The 20,734-nt window shown below is 44.0% G+C and overlaps 1 protein-coding gene across 2 annotated transcripts in view; it reads left to right on the forward strand.

Annotated features, from left to right (window-relative positions):
• The first annotated feature begins 869 nt into the window (after positions 1–869).
• Positions 870–20,734, forward strand: part of vps53 (VPS53 subunit of GARP complex) — a 35,261-nt gene continuing 15,396 nt past the window's right edge. Inside the window, exons 1-13 of one of the 2 annotated variants that reach the window (XM_084466942.1) lie at positions 870–997; positions 1,549–1,629; positions 6,729–6,778; positions 6,870–6,936; positions 11,190–11,276; positions 11,771–11,886; positions 12,439–12,558; positions 15,233–15,311; positions 15,509–15,652; positions 16,076–16,197; positions 17,295–17,436; positions 18,240–18,338; positions 20,274–20,368. In XM_084466942.1, coding sequence (XP_084323068.1) covers positions 908–997; positions 1,549–1,629; positions 6,729–6,778; positions 6,870–6,936; positions 11,190–11,276; positions 11,771–11,886; positions 12,439–12,558; positions 15,233–15,311; positions 15,509–15,652; positions 16,076–16,197; positions 17,295–17,436; positions 18,240–18,338; positions 20,274–20,368 — 1,292 coding nt within the window. In that variant the 5' untranslated portion in view covers positions 870–907. The remainder of the gene's footprint in view (positions 998–1,548; positions 1,630–6,728; positions 6,779–6,869; positions 6,937–11,189; positions 11,277–11,770; positions 11,887–12,438; positions 12,559–15,232; positions 15,312–15,508; positions 15,653–16,075; positions 16,198–17,294; positions 17,437–18,239; positions 18,339–20,273; positions 20,369–20,734) is intronic. The other variant, XM_084466943.1, reaches the window with a different exon arrangement.

The following is a 20,734-nucleotide window of genomic DNA, read 5'->3' on the forward strand; positions in this document are numbered from 1 at the left end:
ATATATATATTATATAGTATCAATATCAATACCTTTCTATCTATATATAATAATATAGTATCAATATCAATACCTTTCTATCTATATATATAATATATAGTATCAATATCAATACCTTACCATATACTGTATATATAATAATATACATAAAAACCTTCCTTTCTTGTTTGCATCCCTATTACATTTGTTCCTTTCTTAACTTTTGGGTTTCCCACAGATCTTTAAAGGCTATTGCATGTTGTTGTTGAACAGCCAACTGGATTAATGACTACAAAAAAACACATGCACACATTTACACGTATACACACTCACCAACACACGCAGGCACACACTCACCCACACACACAGACACACAAACACATTCACACACACACACACACACACACACACACACACACACACACACACACACACACACACACACACACACACACACACACACACACACACAGCCAGAGAGTTTATGTATCTTTTGAAGTTTTGAGTTACACATTTTTACATTCTAAGCAACTGGTGTTCCTGTGCTACCTGTTCCTGTAAGATGGTGATCATTTCTCAGTGTTGAGACCAAAGAATGGCGGAATGAGGTGGTGGGATGTTCATGAACTTCACATCAGAAAACATAAACATATATCTTTTGAAAATATAGATATTTATATAGATATTTGTATATTATTTTTTAAATAATATAAGTATTGTATTATTATTGATATTATTATATTGTTATAATAATATATTATATGTTTTATATAGAAACTAGTTTCTATTGCCTAAAAAGGCCAGCAGGCGACGGTATCGCGCTTCACGTTCAGTCTGCGCACCCACGTGACAGTTCCTACGCTCGCGTTGTTTTGTGAAGTCTGGGAATCAGGAAGTGGATGTCGACCCGTCTGGTGTTATTTTGAGGATGATGATGGAGGAAGAAGAATTAGAGTTTGCTGAGGATCTTGAGGCTATTTTGCATCTTACTCCTGAGGTGCAATTAGCGATTGAACAGGTGAGTGAGTGATCTTCGACCCGTGTGTGTGTCACATGCACACCGTGTAGTGACGTGACCAGAGCAGCCCACCGCCCGTCTCACCTGGTGTCTGATGCGTTCCCCGTGGATCCATCTCTCAACAAGCTGTTATAACAGCGACCCGAAGCCTTATTAATGTACAAGCAATGCATTCCTTGTACTGTTATGTGGTTGTGGTGTCCAGCACCAGTACTGACCAGATGGCCTCACTAGAACCACAGACTTTAAACATACCTAGAACCATAGACTAGAACAAGAGACTGACCATAACTAGAACCACACACTAGGACCATATACTAGAACCACAGACTTTAACCATAACTAGAACCATAGACTAGAACAAGAGACTGACCATAACTAGAACCACACACTAGGACCATATACTAGAACCACAGACTAGAACCACGTCATTCACTGATGGTGTCAAATGTCACATATTTAATGGTGTCCCTTTCCTGTTACACATCAGACTAGTCTTATCGCATATTCTATCAGTGCTCTTACATTAGCAACTGTGTCTGTTTTTAAAGGTTTTTCCAAGCCAAGACCCACTGGACAGGGCAGACTTCAATGCTGTGGAGTACATTAATACACTGTTCCCTACCGAACAGGTAAGACTACTACTACTGCTGCTACTTCTAGTACTACTTTTACTAGAATGCTAATACAATTGCTGCTTCTGCTTTTACTACTACTACTGTTACACTATTACTACTGCCTCTACTTCTACTACTAGGCAAGGCATGGCCACTTTATTTTTATAGTACTTTTCAAACACGAGGCAGACTCAAAGTGCTTCACGCTATAACATTTTCATGAAATAAAATAAGAAAATAAAATAAAATCGATAAGTAAATGAATACAACAGCAAAGTAAAAAAAATGCAATTAATTTAAGATTTAGCAGAAAGCTAATGCAAACATAAATGTTCAGTCCTGTTTTAAAAGTGGTCAGAGTTGGGGCAAGTCTTAAATCCTCAGGGAGTTTATTGCAGCTATTTGTTGCATACTAACTAAATCCTGCTTTCCCATGTTTCGTGTTAACTTTGGGCATAATTAACAAATTGGTCTCAGAAGATCTAATTGGTCTATAAGGCTTATGTAGTGGAAGCATATCAGTTCTATACTTTGGCCCGAAATCATGTAGGGATTTATAGTTTAGCAGCATGATTTTAAAATCCATTCTCTGACATACATGGAGTCAATGTAACAATTTAAGAATTGGTGTAATATGTTCAAATTATTTTTACTTACACTATTACTACTGCTGCTACTTCTACTAGTATTAATACACTATTACTACTCACTCTACTTCTACTACTACACTATTACTATTTATTATACTACTACTGCTGCTACTACTACTACTAGAATGCTAATACTATTGCTGCTTCTACTTTTACCTTTACCTTACTACTACTACTACTACTACTACTGCTGCTGCTGCTGCTGCTGCTGCTACTGCTACTACTAATACTGCTTCTACTACTGTGACTACTACTGCCGTGTTCTTTGGAAAATCAGGATCAGAGTCAGGATCGCTTTTAACTCACTTTATTTGGTTAAAGGTCCGGTATGATGTATATGAAGCAAAAGGAGGGGAATTGTACAAGCACGCGTGGAGATACACTTAGTAGGGCATTTGATAAAATGCGTTACCTGGAGCGTTCTCACCCCTTGGACTATGTGTTGTGACTTTATGAATGGGTGGGCGTGGCCTCCGTAATGCGCTCTGATTAGCTAAGCATGGTGCTGAGCTCCCGCCTTTTGGATATCCGTATGTGTGCTCGGTGCTGGTCCCTTGTGGCGATGTGTAGGTATTACAACTTGTTTTCGTGGCCTTGGTCTCTGGGCTTCTCAGACACCTGGCCTGCTGATGTCACAAGAATTGATAGGTGTATGAATGGCTCTACACATGAACGGATGCCTCCCTAGTCGCCAAGGACATATCTGGCCTGATGCATGCTAGAATATGCTACAATGCTAAAACACGCTACACTACTACTGCTTCTGCTACTGCTCCAGTGTTTCCCACAGACCAGGTAGCAATGTGTGGTGCCCCCCTGGCGCCGGTGGGGGAGTGTCAGGGTGCCGTGGCGGTCCTAACCCTAACCCTACACCTACACCTAACTATTGTCACCTGCTGAGACCATTTTAAAGCTACAAGAAGCATTTGAAATTATTCAACTCAATCTTAATTCTTTAAAGTAAGTTCTTTAAGAGAAGACAACTAAAACTTTTTTAGCAGAACCCTGCCTGGTTTCATTCCTTGCCCCAACTCCATACATTACAGGGCAGGTAGAAATTTGTTAACATTTAGTTTAGTTAATTTAGTACCTAAATGTTTGCCTATTTTAGTGGCAATCTTAGATTCTATGACATTCAAGGAATGAATTGCAAAAAACAACTTAAGCTGGAGGTTTTTATTTCAAATACAGAACTCAAGACCTACCTCAACCAATATCGAACTGTATTTAACTCTTTTGGTCAAACAAAATACATTGTATAATGTAACAATATAAATATAACAATAAAAATAAATAAATAAAATACTATAATTACATGTAATAAACTACTAAAGGTACAACAAGGCAACTAACTAAAATAATTAAAGCCTATTTGGTGCAAAGCTTGCATGCCCTATCAGAACACCTCATTTTATGTGGCTTCCTGAAAAATAACACAAGTGCCCTATCATAAGAGACCTCCTGGGTTCTTCCTATCATAAGAGACCTCCTGGGTTCTTCCTATCATAAGAGACCTCCTGGGTTCTTCCTATCATAAGAGACCTCCTGGGTTCTTCCTATCATAAGAGACCTCCTGGGTTCTTCCTATCATAAGAGACCTCCTGGGTTCTTCCTATCATAAGAGACCTCCTGGGTTCTTCCTATCATAAGAGACCTCCTGGGTTCTTCCTATCATAACAGACCTCCTGGGTTCTTCCTATCATAAGAGACCTCCTGGGTTCTTCCTATCATAAGAGACCTCCTGGGTTCTGGTGTTCCCCTTGAAGCCTGTTCCTGAGGTCTGTTTTTATCTGGGGATAAAATAAAATACAATTATCAATAAAGCACTAAAATGTCCATTACTTCAAGAAATATACTAAGGAATATAATATTATTGTTGAGTTGATTATGGGCATATACTGCTGTCATTTTCTTCAGCACAAGAGGCGTGATCAACGGGCGTAGTTCAAATGACTCTGTACGCAATTGGATAGTCCTTCAACCATTGGACCTTCAGACCATGGACCTATAAAGAAAAGGATTAAAACATGGCGCCCATTCATTCCTATGAAAACTGCTCATTGGCGACAAGGGAATCTGGGAATCTCAAGGGCAACATCAAGGATAGAATTTCTTCCGCATCATGGGAGCCTAGCCACGCCCTAGTGCATGAAACGCAGTGTACGTGACATTCCGGATGTAGAAATATTGTTGTTCTCTAGCATTGTTAGCGAGAGGTCTAAGCTAGCTATAAGTTACTAAGCCCCCCGATGATTCTTTATGTGATCTTTAAAGGTACACACCGTAATACTATAATCAAGGGACATACAGGCAGTTCAAATAAAAAGAGATATAACTTTATTGATCTGGGAATTTCATAAATATGCAAGATTGCTCCATATAACAGATAATACCAACAGCATAGTAAATATAAGTAGGCCTAGAAAAAAAAACGTGGCATAACTGTTCAAACAACATTTTATGTAGGCAAGTGGGAAATCCTTATTTATTGTGAATGTTAAGCTATTATTATTAACTTTTGAATGAATGCTGAAGCGGAATAAAATAGGCTAATGCAATAATGCAGGTTCATCACATTAAACTGCTATGCATCAACGTAATACTTTGTTTTAAATACATATGACTCAGGGATGTCAGTTTTACGTAAGCCAATAAGGCTATGATTAAGCTAATCAAGAGCATGGCCTGTACCTTTTAAAATAACTGGGTCGGTACATTATTTTAATATTAATACTTTTTGTCTGAGTTGCGGTTGGGTTGGTTGAAAACGTTGGGCAGGTCGTTTATAAGTGTACCCGCGCACCACTGGGGGGTGTGTGTGTGTGTGTGTGTGTGTGTGTGTGTGTGTGTGTGTGTGTGTGTGTGTGTGTGTGTGTGTGTGTGTGTGTGTGTGTGTGTGTGTGTGATGAACGAGAATGACAGGGAGAAAGAGTGTTATGCGGAGATGAATGAAGGGAACAATATTTATATAACTGAATCAATTTGTGGCGCTCTGCGTTGATTCTGTGGCGCTGCGCCACACATTGGTCTATGTATGGGAAACACTTCTACTACTGCTGCTGCTACTACTACTTCACTATTACTTCTGCTACTACAATTTTATTACTGCTTCCCATACTACTACTTCACTACTTCAAGTACTGCCTCTACTACTACTTAGTAGAAGAGGCAGTAATACTAGTGCAAAGTAGTATTACTAGTAGTAGAAGTAGTAGTAGAAGCAGTAGTAATAGTGTAGTACTACACTATTACTACTACTACTTCACTATTGCTATCACTACTAAAGCGTCACTACAATATACAATCTTTCCAGTACTGTTTACTATCTAGTTATTAGACACCAAACAACTCAGCGTTCTCCTCATTAAGACATGTAGGTGGTTAGTGGACAGGTGAGGTGCTCAGGGATGACTACAGGTACTGCGGAATCAAACCGAGTACCTTTCAGCTGTGAGTCACACACAGTCACAGCCCTGGTTGTGTTTGGAAGCAGGTTTTTCTCCATTAGCCAATAGCTGAACCCTAGATCTAATAGTGTTCAACAGATATCTAATGATATTCAGAACTATTGTTTAATCGTCATGTGATATAAATTGATGCTGGTATGTTTGTCTTTTTTTTTGTAGTTCAGGTTTGCAAGTCACTCTAATTACTTTAAACATTGTGATTTGTCGTGAACTGAAATAAAGACTGATGCTCATGACCTTGTTGCTGCTCACCAAAACATGCTGATGTGCCTGACCAACACGAGGGGGCGCTGCTTTCATCCTACTGACAGAATCAAAGTTGTCGAGGATTCTCAACCTTTTGACTTGTTGTTATTATTATTAGGGCGTGGGAATAATTCAATGCATACATATAGGCAAACTTCAACGTACTGAACCTCAGTCAGACGGTTTAGAACGTAATGATATTGTGTAAATTCCCCATAATTATCATCATAAAACAATTTTCAATAGAGTCCAGTCCAGCCCTATTTTCTATCATTCATTACAACAAAGAAATAATAATGTAATATTTAAAGTGGGGTGGCGGTGGATCAGGAGGGAGCGCGGGTTGGCTGGTAACTGGAAGGTTGCTAGTTCGATCCTCGGCTCCTCCTAGCGTGTCGAGCAAGACACCTCACCCTCACTGCTCTTTAAGCTGGCTGTCGTCCTGCGTGGTTGACTCCACCGTCGGTGTGTCAATGTGTGAATGAATGGTTGTAAGTTACTTTGGATAAAGGCATCAGCTAAATGTAAATGTAATGTATAGTCATAATATGATACATTACATTTACATTTTGCCTTTCATCATACAGAAGCACACATTATGTGCTTCTGTATGATGTGGTAATATCTATTAACAGTGTGATAGACCACCTTGGCAGGGTGTCTCCAAGCTTTCAGGGCAGATTTAAGAGGAAAGATCAGGTACCTCTGTCTGAGTTTGTTTTCTGATAATCATCTATCTATCTCTCCACAGTCCCTTGCTAATATTGACGATATAGTGAACAAAATTCGTCTCAAAATTCGGTGAGTCTTTATCCCTGATTATTATCCATGCCTGGATCTGGTATTTTAGACAGCATGTTGTGTGATATTCTTTTTATTTTGAACTTGGTAGACGTCTAGATGACAACATCAGGACAGTGGTGAGAGGCCAGACCAACGTGGGACAAGATGGAAGACAGGTGAGCTCAGCTGCAAGTCGCTAATTAGCCAAACATCACTAATTAGGCAGGCTAACATTATAGCCTGCTGGTTTCTTGTTTTTGTACTGGAAACTTAATATCAACTTATATAACGATTTCCTCATACATCATGGAGATAAATAGTTCCTCTGCAATGATTTTCTTTCGTTGATATTAGTGATGCAAAAAAAAAATTTAAATTGTGGTTATCATTTTTATAATACTCAATAACTTTCGTCCCTTATCAGGTCGAATAAGTTCATCAAGTAGAATAAGCTGTTATTGGCTTCATAAATAAAATATATTTGATTGCTTTCCTCTGTTTTGGATGATTAATATGTGACCTCAGACCAAACAAGCCAACTTAAGACGCCACATTAGGCTCAGCTTATCACAAACTTGTAACATTTGCCTATATAATATATATATATATATATATAATATATATATATATATATATATATATATATAATATATATATATATATATAATATAATAATATGTTTTACCTATTCATGACATTTTATAGACTCAAAGATCTGTTGAACGAAATAATAAACCTATTAATGACAATGAAAATGATTGTTGCGTCCACATAGACGCACGCCACCAGACTCGCTGTCTGTGCCTCACAGAACAAACCTTGTATTTGCGTGACGGTTGAAAACAAACAGCGTCAACGGTTTCCTTTGACCCAGACAACACTCGCTCTTTCTCCTGCATAATCTCTTTCCGTCTTGCACACCAGTGCCATGGAAAAGGATAAGATGACTCAGATATATGCCAACATGTCAGGCCGCCCCTGTGAATGGAAATCACGGGCGGGGAACCGAATTCCCTGCCGTAAACATACAGAGAATCCCTTTTTAAATCAGGGCCTCACAGCGTCTCGCCTCTTTTCCTCGGTGCTGGTGTGTCAGAAGGGAGCGGCGGTTCCGAGGGTAATGCGACACCTGATGGGGCAGGGTCCAGGGAGGGATGAGAGCCCAGAGTGTTTATGAATGGAGAGGAGGGCTGGCTACATGTTGTCACAGTCTTAGCTACTGTTTGGCTGCTGAGACTGACTTAATCCCCCACAGACGGCGGACATTATGCAGTCACACACACACTCATCACACATTCATTTTCCGTTTCCTCCACAAAAACCCGAGCTATTACAAACTCTTCTCTGCGGTAAAAGTTCTTGTTTGTATTTTTTTGGGAGGTGGAAAGTGAAACGTTTATTAAAACACAGAGTTGGTGAGATGAGATTAAAGGACAGAAGGTAAGAGAGAGAGATGGACGGTGGGAGAGAAGGAGGGAGCTGTAGAGACAGAACCAGAAAACAGAGGGTCAGGTGTAGATTGGGTGTCTTCGGAAATGTGTGTTGTAACACATTTGCACACACTCTCAGTAAATATGCATGGCTGACAGCTGTGATCTGCCAACGGACCTTTCAACCAGTGTGTTCTCCATGGGCAACCCTATTACCATAGTTACAAGGACACCATGGCAAATAATGCTTATAGATAAATTGAAGAGCTGTAACATGGAGCGGTGATAATGGATTTGCATTTTTTATTATCATGTAGGGTAGTCCAAACGTTACTACTCTACTTGGCCCTCTGTCTTACATTTACATTTAGGGGATTTAGAAAACACTTTCATCCAAAGTGACTTGCAATAAGTACATTAGTCAGAAGAAGGAGAAACAACAATATATTGATAGAAGTACCAAGCACTAACAATCACACCATTCCCTGTACACAACTAACAATCACACCATTCCCTGTACACAACAAAGATAGCTAGGATAAAATGCTACACAACTAAGTACTTTTTTCTTTTCTTTTTTTGAGTGCCAGGACGTACGACCTACAATAAGTGGGTGGGAGTGGGTGGCTATTCAGAGTCTAGGTAAACTGAAGTGAGTCTTGAGTCTTTTGCGGAAGCTGGTGAGCGACTCTACAGTCTTGATTTTAGCCGCTACAAAGAAGTACAGGAGACGATGTATTGATCAGTCCCGTCACTGATCAATACATCGCCATCCTCATTAACTAGAGCTCATCATCATAGCACCCTGGAGCACCCGGTCCGTGTGCTCTGTATTGTTGTGCCCAACACTGCAGTCACACCCTGGTCATAGGGGAGCTCAGGGGGCAAGGGTTTGATTGCACAGGCATTGCACAGTGCCGAGGGCATCCAGAAATTTATCTGATCTTATCACAGCTTTTCAAGAGGAACTTAAAACACCCTGAAATTAGAGGGGTGTGTGTGTGTGTGTGTGTGTGTGTGTGTGTGTGTGTGTGTGTGTGTGTGTGTGTGTGTGTGTGTGTGTGTGTGTGTGTGTGTGTGTGTGTGTGTGTGTGTGTGTGTGTGTGTGTGTCAGTGCCCGCGTGTAAGAGAAAGAAGGGATGGAAATGGGGGAATAGTGAACAGATAGCACGGGGGCCGCTGTGGCGTGTGTGGAGCAGCTCCTGAAGGCTGGATGGAGCTTCCCATCCACACCGCCTCTTTAGGAGCAGCGCTATCCTCCAGAGCGACGTGCAGAGCTGCCGTCCTTGTGTAAAACTCTGCTCAGGGTCTTCTCTTGAAGGACTAAAAGGTATTCCACCTTCATGTTGTTTAGTCCCCTGCTTAAAGACACAGTTTTAACGCCAAAACACTCGGGTACCACTGCCTACTATAGACCTTGGTGAGACAAATGCACCTGTGCACCTGTGGCTCGTGTGTATGAGATGCCACCTCACTCTGGTCTCTGGTGGCTATGGATGACCATGGATAGTGTTGTCCAGTGCTAGCAAAACTTAGTATGGCATCGGTGGTATTATATTGTCCCTGCACCATGGAGCACTAGAAGCGACACCTCCATTGGCATTGATCACAGTAGATCAGCCTGTAAACACTTTGAACCAGTGTATCCTATAGAGATTGCTAGGCAACCAGTGTCGGAATCCAGTATGTGTGTGTGTGTGTGTGTGTTCGCCGGTGTGTTTCTCTTGTGACCATGGTCTAGAAGAAGCTTGTAAATGTGGTAAATACCTCGCACAGCTGGTGCCGGCTGTTAGCATTCTGTGGGCATGTGTGTGTGTGTGTGCGCACGCACGCACGCACGCACGCACGCACGCACGCACGCACTCAAGCTTGCGTGTGTGAGTGTCTCCATGGAAAAGGCAAGGAGCCAAACTTGTGTCTGTGCTGCCACAACTTTGTTCGCCAATTACCCTGGCATCGGATGACAGTGCAAAAGCTTTAGCCGGCACCATCAAGCAAACAGCTGTCAGGTCGGGCGGTGGGGGGACTGTTGAACAACACATTTACCATATCATTATGGAGGACTTCAGTGGCATCTCACCGGGGCCGCCTTAGTCCACATGTTGGTTCAAACGGACTGGTTATTCCATAGACTATGTTGGAGCTCAACACTGATGGCTTAAATGCCAATTTACGGCTTGACAATATCAAGTATCCAGCAGTATACTTCATAAGTCCATCTAATGCGTTACAAGTGGACAGGCTCCCGTTTCCGTCGCGAGGCGTTGGCCGAGTCACTAACGCACCTCACTATCACCCCATGGGCTGCGAGCATAAAACAGTTGTGTCATGTCGGCCTGCCACCCAGGGACTTGGTTTACTCTCGCCGTGTGCGTTCTGGAGAGTCTTGGGTAGTTGTTGGAGATTGAGTAGAGGTATCCATGGTGCATCGGCTGTAAACATCAACATGTTAATCTGTTGTGAAGTCGGAGCTGAGGGCATAAATAACATGTTTTTCCATTTCATCTGAAATTATCTTTAATTGTATCGTCCTCATAGTTAAAATCAAACTGATATAATACAAATGTATATTGATGCCAACTTCACAGTAATGACCTGTAATTAATACATGTACCTATGCTCTGAGGTATTAGTATAGGTGCTCTGTTCATCTCATTTTCTCATCTAACACTTGGCTGTTCTCCTCCCTTCTGTTCCTGTGTCTCTGTCTCTCTCTCTCTGTCTCTGTCTCTGTCTCGCTCTCTCTGTCTCTCTCTCTGTCTCTGTCTCTCTCTCTGTCTCTCTGTCTCTCTCTCTCTCTCTCTCTGTCTCTCTCTCTCTCTGTCTCTCTCTCTCTCTCTCTGTCTCTGTCTCTCTCTCTCTCTCTGTCTCTCTCTCTGTCTCTGTCTCTCTCTCTGTCTCTGTCTCTGTCTCTCTCTCTCTCTCTGTCTCTCTCTCTGTCTCTGTCTCTGTCTCTGTGTGTCTCTCTCTCTCTCTCTGTCTCTGTCTCTCTCTCTCAGGCTCTGGAGGAGGCCCAGAATGCCATCCAGCAACTATTTGGCAAAATCAAAGACATCAAGGACAAGGCAGAGAAGTCTGAACAAATGGTGAACGCAAACATTCTGCCACCTAGAAAACCTTGTGAAACCTTTCCAATAGTGGAGAGCCTTCATCTCTTGAGTGGATGTACATGAGTGAGTGTGTGTGGGTGCACGTGTGTTTGTTTCATTGTGTGTGCCCATGCCAGCGCCCAAGTAATGACATGTCCGTGATGGTTGAAGGAAGTCACAAACAACGCACTTTGGTTTACAGTGTGTGTGTGTGTGTGTGTGTGTGTGGCCTTCCATGAAGGCCGTTTTGGTTGAGTGATTGTAGCGAACAGTAGCGGGCACATCCTCAACTGGCATGTTTAACTCATTATCTCACCAACAAACGGGTATGTCTTTCTGCTCTCTAACTCGTTGTTTTTGTTGTGTTTCTGATTTTCTCTCTCTCTCTCTCTCTCTCTCTCTCTCTCTCTCTCTCTCCCCCCCCCCCCCCCCCCCCAACAATGCGTCCTGTGGCCCATTGTGTGTGCATTTGCTTGCTTGTGTGTGTGTAGGTCAAAGAGATTACCAGGGACATCAAACAGCTGGACCATGCCAAGCGCCATCTCACCACCTCTATCACCACACTCAACCACCTGCACATGCTGGCCGGGGGTGTGGACTCCTTAGAGTGAGCACACACACACGCACAAATACACACATACGGATCATACCTTGCAGCCCGCAACAGTAGCGAGCTGGTTGAAATGTGCTGTTTTGGTCTTGGGGGAACAGCGTCCCAGTGGGACGTATTGGCCAGTTCAACAGCCAATAGAAGTCTGCCACAAGCTCCTTCCTAGAAATGACACACACGCCTGGGAAAAATAAATGCTCAAATATTTTTACTTTTTCAATTAGTTTTCTTCAAGCCTCATTAGTGTTATTCTTTTGAAGCTGTGTGCATGTAAACAGGCGTAGACAGGCTCTCCTCCTCTGTCATTTCCACCATCCCTTCTTGGAAATTAGAAGAGGCAGCCATTTAGTTTCCAAGGCGGGGGATTTGCTCTGCAATCAAGGTGGACCTACCACCACACTCTGTAAGGTGTGGACCTACCACCACACTCTGTAAGGTGTGTGTGTGTGTGTGTGTGTGTGTGTGTGTGTGTGTGTGTGTGTGTGTGTGTGTGTGTGTGTGTGTGTGTGTGTGTGTGTGTGTGTGTGTGTGTGTGGGTGGGTCCTCCAGGGCGATGACCAGGAAGCGGCAGTACGGCGAGGTGGCCAACCTTCTGCAAGGAGTGGTCAACGTGCTGGAACACTTCCACAAGTACATGGGAATACCCCAGATCAGACAGCTGTCTGAGAGGTACACACACACACACACACACACACACACACACACACACACACACACACACACACACACACACACACACACACACACACACACACACACACACACACACACACACACGTGTGTGTCTGTGTAAATGTTACAGATACAAAACATTGCTCAGGCATGATCCAGCAATGTGGGTCTGATGACAGTTCAAACTGCAGATTATTGATACAACACCTTCTCCTCCAAATGTGGTGACTTCCAATAATGGATATTGAGCAGTATTTGGCAATGGGTACCAGATATTGGCTTTTGTAGCCAAGGCCATATATTTCTGTTGTACAAGAGGGTAATATTTTGTTAGCTTTGTTAAGTAAGCCTCCTCTAGACATGACTCAAAACAGCATCCTACTTCCAGAATGAAAACATTTCTATTGTTCTTATCAAGGATTGTAATATCAGGCCTGATGGCATTTAAATTAGAGAACACAGACGTTTCTGCAAAGCATCTGGACACACACACACACACACACACACACACACACACACACACACACACACACACACACACACACACACACACACACATATACATATATATATATATATATATATACATATATGACATACAACTACAGTTTTTGGATTGAGCTCAATGCCTAAGGTTGGCAAAATTAACTAAATCTACACGCTATACAAGGTGGAACATTTTAGTTTGCTGTCTCCGTGCAAGCAGCCTGTTGGTGGGCCGCCGAGGTTCCTCCCCATGCACAATGTTTTCACAAAATGTGGTTTCACAAATGATATAATAGGCTCCTCCTCAGGTGGTCCTCCCAGACCTATTATATGGCAGGGAATCAAGAGTTATTTTGAAAATTGCTTCCTGTTTATATTTGCACTTACTTCCTCTTTACACACACACACACACACACACACACACACACACACACACACACACACACACACACACATAAGTACGTGCATACAAATACGTGAATGGAAGGAATGGTCTAGACTTGGTTCCCTTCAGGGAGCCCACTAATGTGATGTAAACGTATCACTTTGAGTTTATGTGAGTACTAAGAATGTGTGCAGATGATTGTCGTAGATTGCAGTTTGTACTTGGCGCGTTGCCTCAGTATCTACCAGGATATATTTCAGCATTGAGTTATGTTTTCCACTGAGGAAGGAATAAACCTGAGAATATTAGCTTTGGTCCACCAGGCTTTTCCAAGGCTCGGACCACTTCCTCAGTGTTGTTTGTGCTTGTTATTTCCTCCCCCTCCCAATAAGTAATCAGTCAGGAGTGTGTCGGGCCGTTCTGCCATCAGGCTCTTAGACCCAACCCGGTATAAGACACACACACACACACACACACACACACACACACACACACACACACACACACACACACACACACACACACACACTCTGAGTCACTTAGAGTGAGATACGCACACTGAGTCACTTAGTGAGAGACACACACACATGCATACTGAGTGAGATACGCACGCATGCACACGGACACACACATACACACCAAGTCACTTACAGTGAGATAAGCACCCACAGTCACTTACAGTGCTAAACACACAGTCCCCCACAGTACACACAGTGATGAGTGCTTAGAGTTAATGAGCATCGATCAGCCGAGCCGTCCGCAGAGGGAGCAGCCGTTTAGCGCGTACGTTAACCGGCCTGGATGTTAGTGTGTGTATTAGCCACACCAGACCGGCTATTAGACACAATACATTAGCCCTGGATAATAAGAAGCCTCCTCAACGTCTCATAACGCACAGGCACACTAACGAGATAATGGACCCAACGCAGGCCCTGAGAGCCCTCACCGAGAGAGGGGCAGAGAGAGGGAGAGGCCAGGGGGCTCTGCCAGGCCGTTGGCATCTGTCTCCACATCAGGCTCCCCTCCCACCAGGGCTCCTTCACCGTGTGTTTACTCTAGTCATGTTCCCGCTGGCCCTGGCTGTACTGGGGGCCGCCCAGCCGTCTGGAGCCACACACCGGGCCCCCGGCCCAGGACTGGCACACCAGGACATAGACAAGAGCCCTCGCTTCACATAAAGGACTCCCTGTCTCTAACAGCCAGAGCCGTGGGCATCGTCATACACACGCACGCATACACACACACACACAAGGGGGCACAAATCTAATGACTCCTGTAGTGGTTGTTTAGTTTATTAGGATCCCCATTAGCCATTACACCAGGCAACAGCTACTGTTCCTGGGGTCCACATAACCCCAGTTGTGTTGAGATGAGTGGTGGCGCTATTGTGTGCGTGCACTGGATGCACTTCATAGACCAGCACATCGTAGACCAGCACATCGTAGACCAGCACATCGTAGACCAGCACATCATAGACCAGCACATCGTAGACCAGCACATCATAGACCAGCACATCGTAGACCAGCACATCGTAGACCAGCACATCCTAACTGGCGCTTTTGCCGCGGTGTGGTTTCGTGGGAAGGGCGCCAGTGTGTCTGATCATTGTGTCCCTGTTCTGTTCAGAGTGTCTGATGTTTCTGTTCTGTTCAGAGTGTCTGATGGTTCTGTTCTGTTCAGAGTGTCTGATGGTTCTGTTCAGAGTGTCTGATGGTTCTGTTCAGAGTGTCTGATGGTTCTGTTCAGAGTGTCTGATGGTTCTGTTCAGAGTGTCTGATGGTTCTGTTCTGTTCTGTTCAGAGTGAAGGCAGCACAGAGTGAGCTGGGAACACAAATCCTGGCTGATTTTGAAGAGGCTTTCCCCTCCCAAGGGTCCAAGGTAAACAAATAGATGTGCCATCTGCAAACATCACAATAATTGTATTCATGTTGTGCTTTCCCCCTGTATACTACTGCTTTACCGGTTGGATTTGATGCACTATCGCATCTGGGAAGCCATCACAAAAAGCCCAGCATTGTGTAGTAGAGAGCTGTGATCTCAACCCGCCGTCTACCGCGTTCCTCCCCTCTGGACAGAGAAGCGGCGGTCCCAGTAACGTGCTGAGGGACGCCTGTCTCGTGGCTAACGTGCTGGACCCCCGCATTCGACAGGAGATCATCAAGAAGTTCATCCGGCAACACCTCTCAGAGTACCTGGTGCTCTTCCAGGAGAACCAGGACGTGAGTACAGGGCAGACCAGGGGAGACGTGTGCTGGACCAGGCCGATGGGCAGATAACACAATCGATTGTTGGAACTGGAGGAAACTGTAGGAGTCATTTGATTCAAGTCGTCTCCGCAAGGGACATGTCTAGATAGACTTTTTATTGGAAAACATTTTCCAAGATCTGACTATAATTAGCTAATTGATTCTTACTTAGAAGGTTGAATAGTATGAATCTTACTATGTGATTATACAAAGAACATGTCATGTACCATCCAAGTCCAGAAAAATGAACCATCATCACAATATATAATATGTCTGAAGGGGGCAAGCTCCGTTACATAGCCATTATAAATCCCCTTCCTCTAGCAGCCGGCCTGCTGACTACAGCTCCATTAGAGTCTCTGTCTCTCTCCCCTCTCCCATGGGGCGGGGGTGCAGGTGGCATGGCTGGACAAGATCGACCGTCGCTACGCGTGGCTCAAGCGGCAGCTGGTGGACTATGAGGAGAAGTACGGCCACATGTTCCCCGAGGAGTGGTGCATGACCTGCCACATCACCAGGTGTGCTCTCGCTCTCACTCTCGCTCAATCACAATGGACACAGAAATAGTGCCCGTCTACGGAGAGCCTTGGCACTCTCTTGAGCCCCATTGTATCCAACCTGGTTGCAGTTCCATTAGAATTCCACTGGGGGTGATCGAATGAGTGCAGATTGAATGGGGGTCTATGGGGTTAGACGGCTAAATGTATCTCTTTCACCTGGTTGTCGTTGAAATATCGCAGATTGTATTGTAGATTCTGCATGTTCAATATAGATTATAGTTCAAAAGTCGAATGAATGAGTACTTATGTCCTTTGGATTTCTTACAGTTTGGGCCGTTGTTGGCCGTACACGCTAGCATTCTGCTAATGAATGCTGATTGGTCAGGGACGGACTTGCGACTGATTACGACCAGAGACCCTCTTGATGGCATCTGAAGCTGAAGCACAATCAGAAACATTATCTTAAGGAGGACTTTCAGTCTAAGTTAATTGTTATATATTATATGTATATATATATATAAATAAATATATTATATATGCGGAAGTGCCAAAGTGACTCAGAACTTAGAGTAAAGCAGGACCTCTGGCAGTGACGTCATCATCTTTTTGAACCGATTTTTAGAACAGTTTAAGTGAACTTAAAAAACTTATATTCATCTGAGTGTATTCTTTTAGCCCCCCCTTTTGAATGTGACTCTCAAATTACTTGACAAAAAATGACACCCTGAGAAAAGTGTAATTTGAGGGTGAAACCCCGTCGACTCCCATTCATTCTGCTCTCACTGGCGAGTGTCAGTTCAGAAACCATAAGTCACCAGAGAGTCCCAGTTCTCTTCATATTAGACATTCTCTGGTGATACTCATTAGTGATCTGCGGCTGACTTGATGATCTGTAAGCAGTTCTGTCATACGCCGCATAAGAATCAAATGTGGTTGATCCATATCCCCTGTGTATGAATGAAGTAATAATAAAGATAAGATGTACCTTATTCATCAAAGATGGGGCATTTGGGAATAGTTGTTCACAAATAGTATGCATACAGTATATACAAAGAAAATACAACATTCGAATCACTCTTGCACTTGTGTGTGTGTGTGTGTGTGTGTTCCTACAGGGTGGAGCTGGCCAAAGTGATGCGGACGCGGGCTAAAGAGATCGAGGTGAAGCTGCTGCTCTTCGCCATCCAGAGGACCACCAACTTTGAGGGTCTGCTGGCCAAGCGCTTCACCGGATGCACCCTGACCGACGTCCCGGGGGTGAGAACACACACACATGTATATACCTATCCCCTAATGCAACCAAATTGTTAGGAAATCTTTATTTACAGTGATACCCACATGGCACAGAAGATCTGATCACGCTGTGTTGTATAAAAGTTGGCCGGCTTAGGTCGGGAGGTAGAGCAGGTTGACTTGTCTTCGTTCGATCCCCGGCTCCTCCTAGTTGAGCGTTGAGGTGTCCCTGAGTGAGACACCTCACCCTAACGGCTTCCTACCAGCTGGCATGGTTGACTCGCGTCTCGTTTCTATGAAGCGGTGTCGCTTTGGATAAAAGCGTGCCAAATGCCATTAAGGTCAAGGTGGGTTCATATTAAGGAAAGCTCAGCTCTGTGCGCTGAGTCCCGGCTTCAACAGAGGGCTCCCCGTCCTCCACATGTCGTGTTCTTAACTCACATCATTACAGGGGTCCCATGTTAGTGGCTGCACCATTAGGTTACCCTGCACCTTGCACTCGAGTCCAATGGTTAACACTGAGCAGTGCTCATCCCACGGCCTGTGGCATGTGGCTCAGGAGGTACAGCGGGTTGGCTGGTAACTGGAAGGTTGCTAGTTCAATCCCAGAGAGTGTCGAGGTGTCCCTGAGCAAGGCACCTCACCCTAACTGCTCCCGACGAAACCGCCGTCAGTGTGTGAATGTGTGCGAGACTGGGTGAATGTGAAGCAGTATTGTAAAGCGCTTTGAGTGGCCACTGGTTAGACAAGCGCCGTATAAATGCAGTCAGTTGACCGTCCACTGGTTGAGGCCGTCGTTCTGACCATCCCCTTGTTGGTGTGGACAGCAGAAGAAGGCCGACAGCCCCCTGCAGTCCACCAACCCCTTCCTGGAGGATGAGGCGGCGGAGGACCCGGGCTCCGAGAAGGAGGAGGACCTGGACCGGGTGAGTGGACCCCCCCTGCCCCCCCCTGACCCCCCCTGACCCCCCCTGACCTTTAATAGCCGCAACTCTTTAACAACGACCATCTCATCTCCTACTGCCTTGTGCGTCATGTGATGCATCGTCTGTTGTTTCAGTGGAAGACGGGGTCATCGCCAATTGGCCCAAAGCAATACGACGACACACTGATTTACAATAAGCTTTGAATCCTTTTTGTGTTCCAGCCAGATCAATACCGTCATTTCCCGACTATAAGCCGCGGTTTATACACAAATTTTCCAAAATTCCGTAAGCTATGCGGCTTATGCATGGGTGAGGCCAATACATGGGAGAACGATTTCTAAAAATCCATTTTCAGTTAATTAGGTTATTCATTCTTTGCTACGAATTTATTTTGTACGTCGTTCGTTGGTAAGGTTGGTCTGAAGCGCTCGTAGAACCTTCTTAGCTCTACCGTAGTGATGGTTCAGCTCCAGACGCTGGTCTCTGCCACTGTACAGTAACCTTTAGAAATCCCCATTGTGCATGGAACTGCCACATTGGCAGTGTTGTGTTTCACCAATATACAGTACAGTAGGCCTACATATACGGTACAGCAGGCAAGCTCAGCTCGACACGCTTCCAATAATTTCAAAAACTCGCAAAAAATTACTGTATTTATTTTACAATTCAAAAATTAACAAAACGGTCTTCTAAATTAAGGAAATGATACTGGGAAACGAATAAACCATTATAAGCAACGAGTGAACTTAATAAGTGGTCGAAATACTTTTTTCAACCACCGCCTCTTTCCCTTGACGGTGCGCAAAGCCCGCACACAGACAGGTAGCAAAAAGCAAAACCGTGTCAGCATAAACAGTTGTGAGTTAAATGTCCCTGATGTCCATCAGGGAACGTGTCAATTCCTCTAATGCTGACGTTAAAAATAAATCAGCACACATTTACCTTGATCTTCAACTGTAGCCTTGCTGAACTCCCTGCATTCTCGGTCTTATCATGGTGAACTAGCTCATTGTCAGGTGTTTAACAGCGACACGCACTCGGAGACAGTAAAGAAAGACAGGTCCTGTAGCTGCTACGCGCGTTTTATGTGCTCTCGCTGCTCTCCTGCACAAAAATGTGCACGTGTCAAGCAGTAGGCCTAGTCGGTCTTAACGTTGAGGGGGAAAGCAAGTTCAAGTTTAACATCGATTTGCAGTGACCACTTGGCTGAAGGGGTTTATATGCCTATTCATTATATAATTAGCCCATTTGAAACTTGTGCGTCCTATATATGGGTGCGGCTTATGCACAATTCAGTTTTTTTTTATGCATAAATTAAAGGCTTGCAGTTTATCCACGATGCGGCCTATATGCGGGAAATTACGGTACATCTATTGATTTATAGTAAAGCTTTGTTCACTCTTTTTATTCAGCATTAACAAGAACCAATCTGTAGGCAATCAGTGCAGACGAGATGATTATTTTAGATCACATTTGATTAGATTAAAATAGATACATTTGATTATAATAGGTTCAATTAGATTAGGTTACATCCGATCTAGGTCAGATTAGATTCAAATACATTAGGTTTGATTTTATTAGATCAGGATGAATTTGATTCGATTCTATTTGGTTTCATTAGGTTAGGATAGGTCAGGTGAGGTCAAGTAAGGTTAGATTTGGTTGTGCAAGATTGAACTAGATTGAGTGAGATCCGATGAGGTCATCCGGTTCCAGTTGCAGTCCAATGGGCGACAGATTCCATCCCATTCTAAATTAGAATCCTCCCTTGTCCTCTTACACCGTCTCTGGGCTCAACACCTCTTCCATCTCTCATGACCTTTTCTCTGTCCCACTGCCAGAGGGAGAGTGAGCAGCAATCCGTGAATGAGTTTACACAGCAGACGAAACAATGCACATTGTTTAACCCGCGGGCCTTCTCCCCCCCACCCCCAGCCCAGGAAGCCCAAAGCCCCGGACAACCCCTTCCACGGCATCGTGTCCAAGTGCTTTGAGCCCCACCTCTACGTCTACATCGAGTCGCAGGACAGGTGAGAGAGAGAGAGAGAGAGAGAGAGAGAGAGAGAGAGAGAGAGAGAGAGAGAGAGAGAGAGAGAGAGAGAGAGAGAGAGAGAGAGAGAGAGAGAGAGAGAGAGAGAGAGAGAGAGAGAGAGAGAGAGAGAGAGAGAGAGAGAGAGAGAGAGAGAGAGAGAGAGAGAGAGAGAGAGAGAGAGAGAGAGAATCCCCCTCCCCCCCATTTTTCCTCTATTATTTTGGTTAATCTTATGTCCCCCTCTTTCTCCCTATTATCAAACCTTTTCATACTTCTGTATTTCTTTTTTACTTTTTTCTTCTTTTCTGCCATCTTTTGCTTCTATGATCTCTTCCCCCCTCTTGACCTTTCCCTGTGTGTCACG

This window comes from Micromesistius poutassou, assembly GCF_964030765.1.
Source record: "Micromesistius poutassou genome assembly, chromosome: 4".
Classification (NCBI taxonomy): domain Eukaryota; kingdom Metazoa; phylum Chordata; class Actinopteri; order Gadiformes; family Gadidae; genus Micromesistius; species Micromesistius poutassou.